The sequence below is a fragment of the Pygoscelis adeliae genome, unplaced genomic scaffold, assembly GCF_000699105.1.
Source record: "Pygoscelis adeliae isolate BGI_AS28 unplaced genomic scaffold, ASM69910v1 Scaffold38, whole genome shotgun sequence".
Lineage (NCBI taxonomy): Eukaryota > Metazoa > Chordata > Aves > Sphenisciformes > Spheniscidae > Pygoscelis > Pygoscelis adeliae.
In genome coordinates this window covers 10,772,936-10,785,440 of record NW_008825614.1, presented here as the reverse complement: position 1 = coordinate 10,785,440, position 12,505 = coordinate 10,772,936, and the positions used below count along the sequence as shown (strand labels likewise).

The 12,505-nt window shown below is 50.4% G+C and overlaps 1 protein-coding gene across 1 annotated transcript in view; it reads right to left on the bottom strand.

Annotated features, from left to right (window-relative positions):
* The window catches only part of LOC103924500 (sodium- and chloride-dependent GABA transporter 1-like), a 26,481-nt gene that overhangs the window by 6,648 nt on the left and 7,328 nt on the right, over positions 1–12,505 (bottom strand). Inside the window, exons 4-9 of the mRNA XM_009333029.1 lie at positions 10,686–10,795; positions 10,167–10,299; positions 8,829–8,963; positions 6,532–6,635; positions 6,096–6,220; positions 5,172–5,284 (exon numbers count right to left, since the gene is read on the bottom strand). Of these exons, the coding sequence (XP_009331304.1) occupies positions 5,172–5,284; positions 6,096–6,220; positions 6,532–6,635; positions 8,829–8,963; positions 10,167–10,299; positions 10,686–10,795 (720 nt within the window). The remainder of the gene's footprint in view (positions 1–5,171; positions 5,285–6,095; positions 6,221–6,531; positions 6,636–8,828; positions 8,964–10,166; positions 10,300–10,685; positions 10,796–12,505) is intronic.

The following is a 12,505-nucleotide window of genomic DNA, read 5'->3' as shown; positions in this document are numbered from 1 at the left end:
GGGCCCCCCCGCCACTGCCCAGCTCCCCCACGCTGCCAGGCTCTCTGTCACAGCAATGTGTCTGTCTGCTGCTGGGACACGTGCAGGACCTTGCTTGCTCTTCCTTTCCCGTGTGTGCTCTTCTCAGCCTCTTGCAACAGCACTTGTGCTGTTCAATGATCTAAAACAGTCATTAAGGAGCTGCATTACCCACCGCCCAGTCTCACGTGCGTGTGCATAATAACAACATCTCTGACTACCCAGTCCTTGACTTCATTTCGCTTTTCCAAGCACACTACATTAAGTGCATGTAGCACATTAAAAGCCCATCCTCACAGCACATGGTCTTTCTACAGCTGAAAACACCTGGATGGCTTGTGCAGTGCTATACCAGGCACAGTGTATTAATGCTGTCTGCACTATAACACATAAAGAAGTCCCCATGATCATTACCTTCAAATCAGTTTTCCTACTAGTTCTGCCCTATGGCATGAAGACAGTTTGACTGTATATATGTGAAGTGCATCCTTCCCTCCTATTTCTTGATAAATTGTGAGATTCATTTTTATATCTCACTCCCAGAAACCACGGGTAACATCATAGAGCTCTCAGAGAGCACATCACGCCTCTAGCAAAAATGCTGGGAATTTTATGAGGGCAGCAAGCTCCTAGCTTCGCTGGTCACCCTCAGTAAATGTACAAGCCAGTGCAATGAAAATGAAAGACGTTTCATTGCTCTTGGATGTCAGGGACCTCCCTGTCCCTGGGAGAGCGCTCTAGAAAGTGCTGGCATTTTTAGATTCAGCTTTGAATAGAGAGACAAGAAGGGAAAAAACCTAGAGTGGAGGTGGAGGTAGAGGTACACAGACTAAAAAGAGCAGCAGAGGGCTGGGAAGGTGTATGGAAGAAAAGCGGGGAGAAGAAAAGTGGGGAGTCTGAGCTGTGCCCATAGCTGGGCAGGGACAACAGGAGAGCTTGCACACTGCTGGCTGCTGGGGCTGGCTTCCACGTGGGACAGAGCGAGGCAAAGGGCGATGTTTCTGCCCAGGGTTTTATATCTGCACAGTGCAGTGCAGAAAGCCCGTATTCCCACAGCGTCAAAGCTCAACTACTTCAACTCGAATTTTTAATAAGCTAAGCCTTTTATGTTGGACACAAGTGCTATTAAAGCATATTTTGCCTTTCGGGCATGGGTTAAGCTGCCTTTATACTCATTGACAATGAGCTCTTCACCCCATCCCACCCGGCACGTTGTCTGGAAGAGCCAGGACTGAGCTGGCACCACAGTGTTGGCATGACAAAAAAAATCACTGTTGAAAGCTATTTCTGCCACGTGTGTGCATGGCCAGGCGCTGCTGGAGCCATGGGCAGGGCTGGGCGGTCCGACACCAGGCAAGACAGAGAGAGAAAAGGGTTCAGAGGGGGGGACACGGGTAGTCAGGGGCAGAGGGTGGATGTGAGGTGTGTCCAGCAGAGAAGAAACGAAGAAAAAGATGGCTCAGATAACAGGAGGGAGCAAAACTGACAGGCCTTTGGTGCAGGAAGAGGGATCATAGTCAGGGAAAGCACAGAGGGAAAGATAGGGAGACGGGTGATGGGGAACAGGGCTACAAAGTGAGTTGAAATCTCTTTGCCTCCTACCAAAATTAAGCTGGTGTGTAATGGATGAGATGGGGAACCAAATGATGGTACACTGCTTTTTCTGGCAATAAAACAGGCAATGGCCTTCATATCATTTACTAAAAACTGCCTCATGCTAGCCTCAGGCTTCAGAGGTGATGCAGCCTGGAGGAGGCGCACCTTTCCGACCCTGGGGACTGCGGCTCCCTGGCTGTCCTGGGGTCCACAGGTGCCAGCCTGCAAACTCAACCTTAGATGCTCGCACGAGACAAGTAGGCACCTGAGTGAAAGCATGCTGCTTTCAGGAGTGATGAGGATCTGGTCATTGTCATGCCTCCTGGTCTCACCCTTGCCCTGTGTGCGCACTTGTGTGTGCGGGTGGACACACACACACACACACACACACACACACACACACTCCCTCCCACCCCCCCTGCCACATGCACACTTCAGTCTGCTTTCCAAAAAGTTTCATTTGTCTCACCAACTGTCTCCAGCCACAATTTTTAGCACATATTCTGTTCCTCATGCCTCGCTCCATATTTTTTCTCTCCTAAAGATTTTATTTCCATTCACTTTTCTCTTTTGCTTTTTTCCCCCTTCAGGGACTTAATCATTACACAAGCTACTGGGTCTGACAATCTGGGCTTGGGAGTCAATATAGGTGGCACCTCGATCTGAATGAAAAGTCTGTCTCCCATCCTCTCCCAGTGCCAGGAGCTTGCTGTCCCCTCCTTGGCCGTGCAGAGCACCTTGACCGGGACCCACAGGCCTGCAGGGGGGTTCAACCACAGCTGCCAGACGTGCAGCAGAAAGCCACGAGAGTGTGTCTGACTGCTCGCAGCTGGAATTCCTCATGAATAACCTGTGAGAGGCAGCCTCACATGGGACAGACGCAGGCTTGCAGTCACAAGGCTTGCTAGCTTCCCCGGGGAGAAAACGCCTGACCTGGAAACTGGTAGGTTAAAAGAAAGCATTAGCATATTATGCAAGAGGGTCTAGACACAAGAGAGCTAAAGCCCGGATGGATCAGAGGCAGAGTGAACACTAAGGCACACGAGCAGCAAGTGGGCGCACAGGAGGGAGGCGTGTGTCTATCAATATAGGTCATTCATCCCCTTCAAGTAACTGCAGACGAGATGAGCACCCTGGTGGAAAGAGGCAGATGTAGCTGCACTGCATCTGCAGTAGACTCACCGTCAAAGCTAACGGACACGGGTGGACCCACTCCCACCATCGTTAAGAGGTTGGGGTTTGTTGCTGCATTGCAAACACAGATCTCAGCCCTACCTTCCTTTGCTAGCCAGGCTCCCGAGCATCTCTGCGGTGCCTACGGCCCCGTGCCCACCTGCTGACAAGGGGCAGCCCCAGCCCAGCAGCCCAAGGGGTGCGGGGTGCAAGAAGTGCCCTCTGGCCCTGCCATGCTTCATGGACGGGCTGCTGACCCAAATGAAAAATGGCTGCTCCCCGTCTGCAAATACCACAAACGATATTTAATCAGCACATAGCAAAACTGTCTCTTCTTTTTTTTTTTTTTTTAACTGGACGCTTCAAAATGCATGTGCAATTGCAGCTATTGTTGCAGCCTGTGTTATTTATTTCATACGCATAAGCTGCCATGCTGTTAATGGACAGAAAGCTTCTTCACATGTATTTATTTGTGCTTTTTTAAAAGCTTGTTTTCCTCTTGATGCTTCGTTCCCCGCCCCTTTCCTCCTCCTCCTCCAGGCAATGATAGCCCCCCACGGACTGCCTGCCCTCCGAGACTAACTGTCAGAAGGGACTTGGAGAATTTCAAGTGGTATTTCAGAAGCAAGTGCAGCAAATAAATTCCACACAGTGCTTAGAGGGCTTATTGTCATGTCTTGAACAATTTACCAGCACTGAGTGAACAACCCATGGACAATAAATTTTTTTTCTGTAAATGTAGCTTCTTTTGGAACATTTAGTCATATTTGAAATTATTTGCCAAATAATGTCTGTGCTAATGCAGACGTGAGCTTTATGATGTGTTTGTAGGACTGTGCCATAATTGAAAACCAGATTTGGTTGATTACGTTTTCCTGGAAACCAGGTGTGACGTTTCAGAATAGATCTGAGACTGATTATGAACTAGACTTGGGTTTATGAACGCTACCTGTAATCCAAGAGAGCATCCATTTTGTACTGGTAATTTGCACTGCAAGGAAAGAGCACGTGGGCACAGGGGAGGATGTGACAGACCAAGCACAGGCTTTTGAAGGAGCCTTTGATTTTGATGCACTCAAAAGGGAGGCACACTGCTATTCACTGCTTAACTGGGTAGCTACTTTTATGCTGAATTATCACAAAAAAAGTATCACCGCTTGTAAAAACACAGAGACCATGATTTTTTTGTTGTTTTGTGAAGGCTCTGAGGGGGGGCAGGGTAGAGACCTTTTGCTACATACAGCTGCTTCCCCCTCAAATATCTTGTAAGGCTTCTCTGATGGCAAAGCAGTCAGGGCACCCAGGCACCAGCCTTTCCCAAGGCATGGCTCCTTCTTCTGCCAGGATCTACCCCTGCTCACCTACGAACCAGGCCAGGGTGCTTCAGCTCTGCCCAGGGCCAATTTTGTTATCAACAACAATGCCGAAACGCTGCATCAAGCCACCATCCTCACACCACGGGAGAGCCCTAATTTTCTCAGCACAACCTGTCGATACCGCACCAGAGCACTGGGTCTGGCTGGAGACTGGTACCTTGTGCAGAGATGCTCCTCCAAGCTCCTGGAAGTAGAGAAGATGGAGACTTTCTACCCTAACCTATGAAAGTAAGCCAAAGTAATGACATTTTCTTGCCTCACGGGAAAGGCATGTTGGTCAAGGTGACACAGTAAGGAAATCCAAAGCATCCAAACTGAGCTTCTCACAAAAACCCAAGAGAGCTGCGATGACCACAAACTATTATCATGCAGCCACGAAATGAAGCAGTTAATACTGATTTCTCTTATTTCACATACCTGTTTTGGGGGTGGGGGGAATCATGTTTTACAAGAACAAAGCAGTTATTACTTGAAAGAAATCTTTTTCCTTTTTCCCTTGCCCCAAAGTATTTTGGCAGGGATAGTTTCCTGCTAGCTCTACTCAGAGCCTGTGAGCTCAGCTGCCAGGGTCACCCAACAAGATGGGGACATGCTGTGCCCACGCAGCAGCACCGGCACTTCACTAGGGCCAAAAATTGATCTGAATGGAGGAAAGCTTTCCAAAGATCCTCTCCTCCTACAGGGAAGTGGTGATTGTCTTATAAGGCTGACTGGTTCTGCTGGGCTGCTGGAAGCTGGTCATTACTCTTATTTTTAATTGGCAGCAGGACAAGGACTGGTGCATTGGGTAGCGGTCAGATGCCGCCACACTTGCAGTATATGCCTACGTTAGGGAAGAGCGCAGAGGCGATGACCACACGGGAGGTTTTGTTTCATGCAGCTGCATCTCACCATGAAGAGTAAGAAAAGACCCTGCTCAGCACTGTCCCAAGGTGCAGAAGGGGACACCGCCATCGTATCTAAATATATCTTCCTACCTTACCCCACCTTGTCCCTGGGTTGTCTCACCTGACTATCCAGACCCAACATCATCAGCATGGAGAAGAAGAGGATCGACCAGAGCGGGGACAGGGGCAGCTGTGTGACAACCTGCGGGTAGGCGAGGAAAGCAAGTCCGGGGCCTGTGGTAATGAAAAGAGGGATGAGCCCATGTTTATAAAGCATTTGATGGGAAGTTCGAGTTAAGGGCCACAGTTGAACCGAGAGACAACGATCACAGTCAAGAATTGCAGGTATTTAGTATAGGAGCTAGAAAAACCTGCGCCTTCGCCCATGACACACCAACCTGGTGAGGTGCACAGGGGTAGGATGGGGAGGCAGGAATGACTGGAGAAATGCTTTGCCTTTTCTCTTCCTGCAAGCAAGAAAGTCATCAAATTACTGCTACCAAATGGAGCTGGAGCATTTTGCTAGAAAAATAAACTGATATTTAGAGCTGGTTATAGCTTTCCTTATGTCTTTTTTTTCCCATCACAAAATTCTGTATCTTGAGATAAAAGCTTTCTCTGGGAAGACAGCAATTTCAAAATATGTCTTTGTGCAAAAAGACACAGTCCCATCTTGGTTAAAAAATTATTCTGAGATTACAATTCCAAAATTTTGCATGGAAAAGGGACTCCAAATTTTGATCATGCATCTATTCTCCAAAGGAAGGTTTCAGAAAGCAAATGGCCTAAATATTTTACTGCAGCAAAAGCACATAAAACTTCAGCACTAAAATAAGGTGAGCATTGGAAGAAGGTGGAGATGCCCCTTGCAGCCAGAGTGTGATGAATATCGGCCACAGATGCCTGAGACCCCTCTTGGTGGGAGGGTGTGCAAAAAGGGTTGCACACTTGGGTCCTGGTCACAAAAGGCCTGGGATCATCCCATGCTCACTGACAAATTGCTCTCAAAGGTTGCTGTTGCATTTGAACCTGGGTTTCTGCTTACCTGAGGAGGCCAGCTCTGAGATCGACTTCTTCGTGATGTGCGACATGAAGCCAACAATAGAGAAAATAACAAATCCGGCAAATATGCTTGTGGTGGAGTTTATACAGCAGACAATAATGGAGTCTCTGGAAGAGAGAAAGAAAGAAAAGAAACCACCTGCAGGTCCCTACCAAGAGGACAGGAGTGAAGGGTGGGATAAACAAAAGCCCAAGTCCTGCCGAGAGCAGTTCCTGTGCCTTGGAGAGGTAGTGTGGGTGACTCGTTAAGTGTGCTGCAGGCGGGGGAGCCCTGCTACGGCGATCACAGCATGCCACCTAGGCTGCACGTTGCCAGCGAGGGGGCATTGGAGATCAGGCACCCCAGACTCACCGTGACCCCCTCCCTCACCCATGACCACTCCCCGCCACACAGGAGACTGGAAAAAAACCCAACAGACCTGTAGACATTGTTGTGGAAAGTGTTGTAGCTCCCCAGTGCGATCAGGGACCCCAGCCCCAGGCCGTAAGAGAAGAAGATCTGTGTGGCTGCATCCATCCAGACCTGTGGAGAAGAAGCTGGTTTTGAGTCTGTCTTCCTCTGCACTGCCAGCCCAGCGGGTCCAGCTCTCCGAGCATGGCCGCCCTCCCTCCTTTGAGCAATAGCTCAGCACGGAGGGGATGGATGAGACACCCGGACACGTCAGTGTTTATCCTGTCTATCAGAGAGGGTGTGGGAGCAGTTGGGGCCAAAAGCTTGGTGTCTTTGCTTTGCCAGGTAAGGCTGTCGCACCCTGGAGACAAACACCAACCTCTGGACAACGTTGTCCATCGCTCCCTCCAGCTTTTGCAAACCTGCTGCCCAGGTTGTGCTGGGAGAGGAGTGCAGCAGGAGGGACTCCATGCTGCTGAGCTGCTGCAGGAGACGTGTCTGCAGCAGGAGGGACTCCATGCTGCAGGTGTGTCTCCTGCACTAGCCCAGTGCAGGGCTAGTGAGGGGGCTGGATGCAGACCGTGGGGCTCTGGGCTTGGCCACCCAGTCCACTGGGGCGGTCAGGACCTGCGGACACCCTGTCACTAGGGCCACAGGCGCCTGCAATGCTGGCTGCTGACCCAAGGTCAAGAAAATGTTTGGGCCAGCGGCTGGAAATGTCACAGGAGCCACCTTGAAACCTGTAGCCATGTTACTGCCAATCGGGCTGAACACATCTGAAGAACAGAGTTTTCCGTGCCTTTCTGAACACGTATCTCCAGGGCGAGCTAGGGCTCAGAGATGGTGGTGCAGGTGAAGAGGATAGTAACGGAGACAGCTGGTGCAGCCCCATTTCGCCTGCGGGGTGGTGATGCTGTGCCTTTGTGTCGCACAGACATGGCCAGAGCACACTGTCTCCTGGAGCCACTGCCTGTCTCACAGCTCTGCGGGGTCAGCAGGGCCTCTGCACCTCGCCCCATGGGAATGGGGCTGCCAGGGGACTTTAACACAGGGCACTGAGTCGGGGATGTGGCATTTGCCTCTCCTGCTTGCAGTGTCAGGAGGGAGCCTGCTAGAGAGCAATGCTTCCCCAAAGAGGAGGAGGAGCAGGGGGTCTGTGTCTTCCTCAAGTGGCAAGTGCATCAAGAGTGCAGCCTGGCCCAGAACCAGCCATACATCCCGAGCCCTCTAAAACCCATGGCTCAAGGCTGCTTCCAGGGATGGATGGGGATGGAGGAAGGGTCGTGCATCCCGTTCTCTGAACCGTGTCCCTCAGGCCCCGGTGCAGGTTGGAAAGGACTCGCGCATCATCTGAATTTGTGTGTGGGTCCGCTTGCTTTCTCACAGCTGCACCCCGAGGCGTGCTGCTCCCCTCGGAGACCCACGTCCCGTACTCACCCCCTGCGTTGCTCTTCCGCTAGCGTGTCTTTGATTTTCCAACATGGAGTTTCTTGTGCAAACTGCAGAGGACAGCTTGCAAAACTGGTCCTGGTGCCTTAAGGGTTTAAACCCTAGAAGGCACATGAAAAGGGGCAGACTATTTGTTTCTTAATTGCATAGTATTTAAACAACTCTTCTGATCTTGAGAACCCTGTTTCCAGTGTTAGAGCCAATGCAGCTGGCAGTACAGTACAGTTACAGTGAGTTTCCTGCGAGAGGGATCATTGGCACCCCTTCGGGAAATGATGGGTGTCCAGTTGTCCCCACTCACACATGACTGGTGACCTCTGGAGCCACAGGAGCATCGCTGCTGCAAAAGGCAGAGTCTGTGTTGCCTGAAAAACTTTGCCTTTGCAAGCCTCCATGCTTCTCCTGGGTCCCCCCTATACTTCCCTGGACCAAAGCAATGTTACTGGCCACCAGATGTCATTTAAGCACTCCCAAAAATTGCTGCCATGTGTACTGTTGCGCTTCTGAGTCCCCCATGCCAGTGCCACCACATTCTCCTTTCTCTGGGACCGCCAGATCAAGGCCAAATCGCCAGCCCTGCGATAGTTAGTGAAATGAGGCATTCCCAGCCTGTATGGGAGGTTCCTTCGTTGGGGTAATTTCTCAAACCCCCGCCCCATGGATAGCACTGCTTGAGTACAGCAGAGCTGCTGCATGGATTTCCACCCACAAAGGGCCTGCCCTTCAGCTTGGTCTCAGCCTGTGAGGGTCATGACTGCTTGAACTGGGAACTACTCCATTTTATTTTTAATACTTAAAATATTCCAGGGAAGTGTCCAAGGAAGACTAATGCAGAGACAACCGGGAGGTAAGAGCTTTCCTCACTAGGCTACAAACCTCGGAGTCGGAGAGCTTTCTGAAGTCAGGCGTGAGGTAGAAGAGGATCCCCTCCTTGGCTCCCGGCAGCGTGACTCCCCGGAAGAAGAGGATGAAGAGCATGAAGTAGGGGTAGGTGGCCGAGAAATACACCACCTGTGAAAGACACCATGGGAGAGAAGCCCTCAGCCCGCCAGTGCCCAGGAGCTTTCCTGCCCGCAGTGGCATTGGGTCCAGCGTGTGTCCCTGGGCAGGCTCCTGGCGCACCGCCGCTTTTGGCAGCATTTCCTTGCGTTTTCTGTCTCCTGTTCCCGTGCTAGTAATGTTTCTGGCTGTTTGAGGTTTCTCCCTGCCAATGACACGCAAGGACGCACTAATCACAAAAGTAGCATGCTAAAGTCTGGATGAATTGCCCAAAGACAAGGGAATTGCACAGGGATAAATTTAGTCCACGGAAGTAATCTCTTTAAGTCATCACATCCCTATTTTGCAGAGCTAAAGCTGGTGTTTCTCTAGTCCAATGCATCAAGCAACGTGAGTCGTCTTGATTCCACCACTTGCTTTTCAACATTGTTTCAGGGACTGGCAGGTACATGCCATCCCTCATCACAGGGCCCGTGCTGGCAATCACCGGGGCTTTGCCACGGCTGCATAGCTAAAACGTGTTTGAGAGCCACCAGGGAAGTTAACAGCTTAGGTGACCTACACCTGAAGCGCTTCTTTCTGATCTCTCCTCTAGATTATTCCTTTCATAATATTGTCCCACTACACCACACTGTGCTCTAAATAACACATCTCAGTATCTCAGCATAGCTATTTCACTAAACTAAGCAATTACCTTTCTGCTGTGCTAGCCTGAAATGCTACACAGTGAATAACAACGTGCTTCTGATCTGAAGGTCTCCCACCAATCCCTTTAGGGCAGCAAGAAAATTTTCAAAGGAGGTGCTGAGGTTTTTTCCACCGGCAGCATTTTAAGACACCGTGATTTTCAAAAGGGGGAGCCCAGAAGAGGCCTCACTCTCTCAAAGGGCTGTCCTGAGGCAGGAAACGTAAGTAATCTCTGAAAATCTCTTCCCAAGTCCTTCAGGGAGACTGAGCTCTCAGACCCATGACTTTACAGGGAAGAGTTATTCTCTACGCTTAGGATCAAAATTACCATAAATAAGGTAGCAATTTTTACAACCATGAAAGGTAAATGTGAGAAATTTAATAGCGTCTACTGCGATTCTGCCTTGAAACCTCATAACCTTAGTTATAGGCACTCAAACAAAATGGAGTCCAGAGGACATTTCGACATCTGAGACCCAAGCGCGGCAATGAGAGGCAGCACCGAAACACCTGGTCCTCGCACCGTACCTTGCCTGTCCACTCCACGCCCTTCCAGATGGAGAAGTAGACCAGCAGCCAGGCCAGGGCCAGTGTGCCAGCCAGGGGCCAGCGGACAGTGCCGGGCTCCCCCAGGCCCCCAGACATCTGGTGCATGTTCCTCCTAGGGGTGGGAGAGGTTGCGTTAAGGGGAAATCTGACCCTTGGGGGCAGAGGGACCAGAGATCCCGGAGGTGGCTGGAGGGCAAAGGGCCAGGTGCAGAAAAGCATGAGAGCCCGCAAAACCCTAAAGGGACCTCAGGCTTATCATGATGGGATAAAGGAAGGAAAAGAGAGGCGGAGAGGCTGTTATCCCCTCTATCCATCTGACCTGCGGCTGCACAGTGCACACCATTCCCATGCCCGCTCCGGCCGACGGCCGGCTCTGACCGCCCTCCTGCCAAGGCTGTCTAAGGAAAGGTGCCAGCAGGCATGGCCACAACCCTGGCAAGCAGGCATGATGGCCGTGGCGAGGGGGAGAAACCTGGTGTAGGCAGGCTGTGGACGTACTCCCAGAACTCGGTGACGGCGCTGGTGAGATTGGTGGTGTCGCCCAGGGAGTAGTTGGAGAAGCAGTGGTCGGTGTTCCAGGCGTTCCCGCAGCTCTGCCACGGCAGGTCCTGCGTCAGCACAAGGGCAACAGGGTTATCATTAATGTCCCCTCTCCAAAGGGCAGTGGCGAGAAGCAAAGTTTGTCTTCTTTTAAACTGAACTCCCTTTTTTTTTTGTGAAGAGGATGGGCAGGTCCTCTGGATGGGCAGGAACCTGGCAGCCAAAAGCATGAAATGATTTTCCAAAATAATGATAAACTGGGACATGGATTTTCCAGGAAACAATATCACGACGTGATTAGGGCAATGCTGTAGCTCTAATAAAACGTTAGCAATTCCCCAGATGGAAAGCCATTTCCAATTAACTGTTGGTAATTAATAGCTACTAATTAAAATAGCTACCGGGGGATATTGTGTTTATAATCATTACAACTTTTGGCTAGCTTCACTCAACAAGTGGTTGGAATTTACCACACAAAGAATAAAACACTGATTTGTTTCTTATCTATCTCATTAATACCAAGCTTCAATGCTTAAAAAGCAACGTGGCATTGAGAATGGGGGCTAATGATTTGTCTACACGAATAAACTACTGTAACATAAGCCCAGGAGTAAATTTAAAGCGTAGTAGCTATTTCATGCTGTCCCCTGCCCTGTTTATAAGCAGCACAAAGGGATTCCTGGGAGATGTTTACACCGTAGGTAGCAGTGTGACAGCAGCACACCACTCCGGATTTAATACAATCAGCTCTGGCGCTGCAAGCGATGAAACCGCAGCATCAGGGGCTGTGAGAGCATGCAGGGCAACTCGCCCATGCTGTGTAGTCCCATGGCTGAGGTAGCCCAACAAAAGCAGCTCAGATATGTCTCCATGGGCAGCAATCTCATTTCCCGAGTGCAGTGCATGTAGATAAATGCAGAACGGCTATTCTGGATGATTTCCCTCTGCAGATAAGACCTCAGGCTCCAGCTCAACAAAGCTTTAAGAAGATGTTTGTATCCATTCCTATTCATCCACGAACACAGACCCCTTTAGAAATATTATCTGTGTTTTAAGTGCTTTGTGGCATCAGTGTCATTAAGTGCTGCCTTCACCCCGCATCTAAATCAGTTCACTCCAGCAGATGATACCTCCAAACGTGCACGCTGGCTTGGCAGAAGGGCTATGAAGGGGCAGGCAGGGACACCCTGGTGGCCACCCAGGCTGTTTGCACCCACCCAGTGATTTCATTGTGGACTTGCTAATTGCACTGAAGGAAATGCAATGGCTCAAGTAGTGCCACACAGCAACCCTTCAACCAAGCGGTTTGCACAGCAGAGATGTTGTGCAGCTCTTATAAGGAGGGGCAGGCAGGGGGACGGTGTGTCGCTGCTCCATTTCCTCTGAATTTCAGAGGACAGAAACTGCAGAAGGCAAGCTGGGTTCCCGTTCAGGTTCAAAATACTCCTCGTCAAATTTAGGAGGAACAGGGGACAGGCATCAGCCTAGCTTTTTTATTTGTACCTTGGCTCCTTTGGGGAATCTGGAATTATCTCTGGTAAAAGAAAAGGCCTTGAGCCGAACACCTGGAGCTGCCTGTGTAGATACAAGCACTGTCACCAGTCGGGTCTGTGACGCCCAGCTGTGCCAAAGCCTCATCCTAAGATGCATCCTGCCCAGGGCGGAATGGGGATGGGTTCCTTTGGGGTAGACTTTTGTTCATTTGGGAATCCCCCAAGGGTGCACCTAATCATCCACACCTGACAATTTTATTCTGGATCCAGGAGCCTACAGTGGGT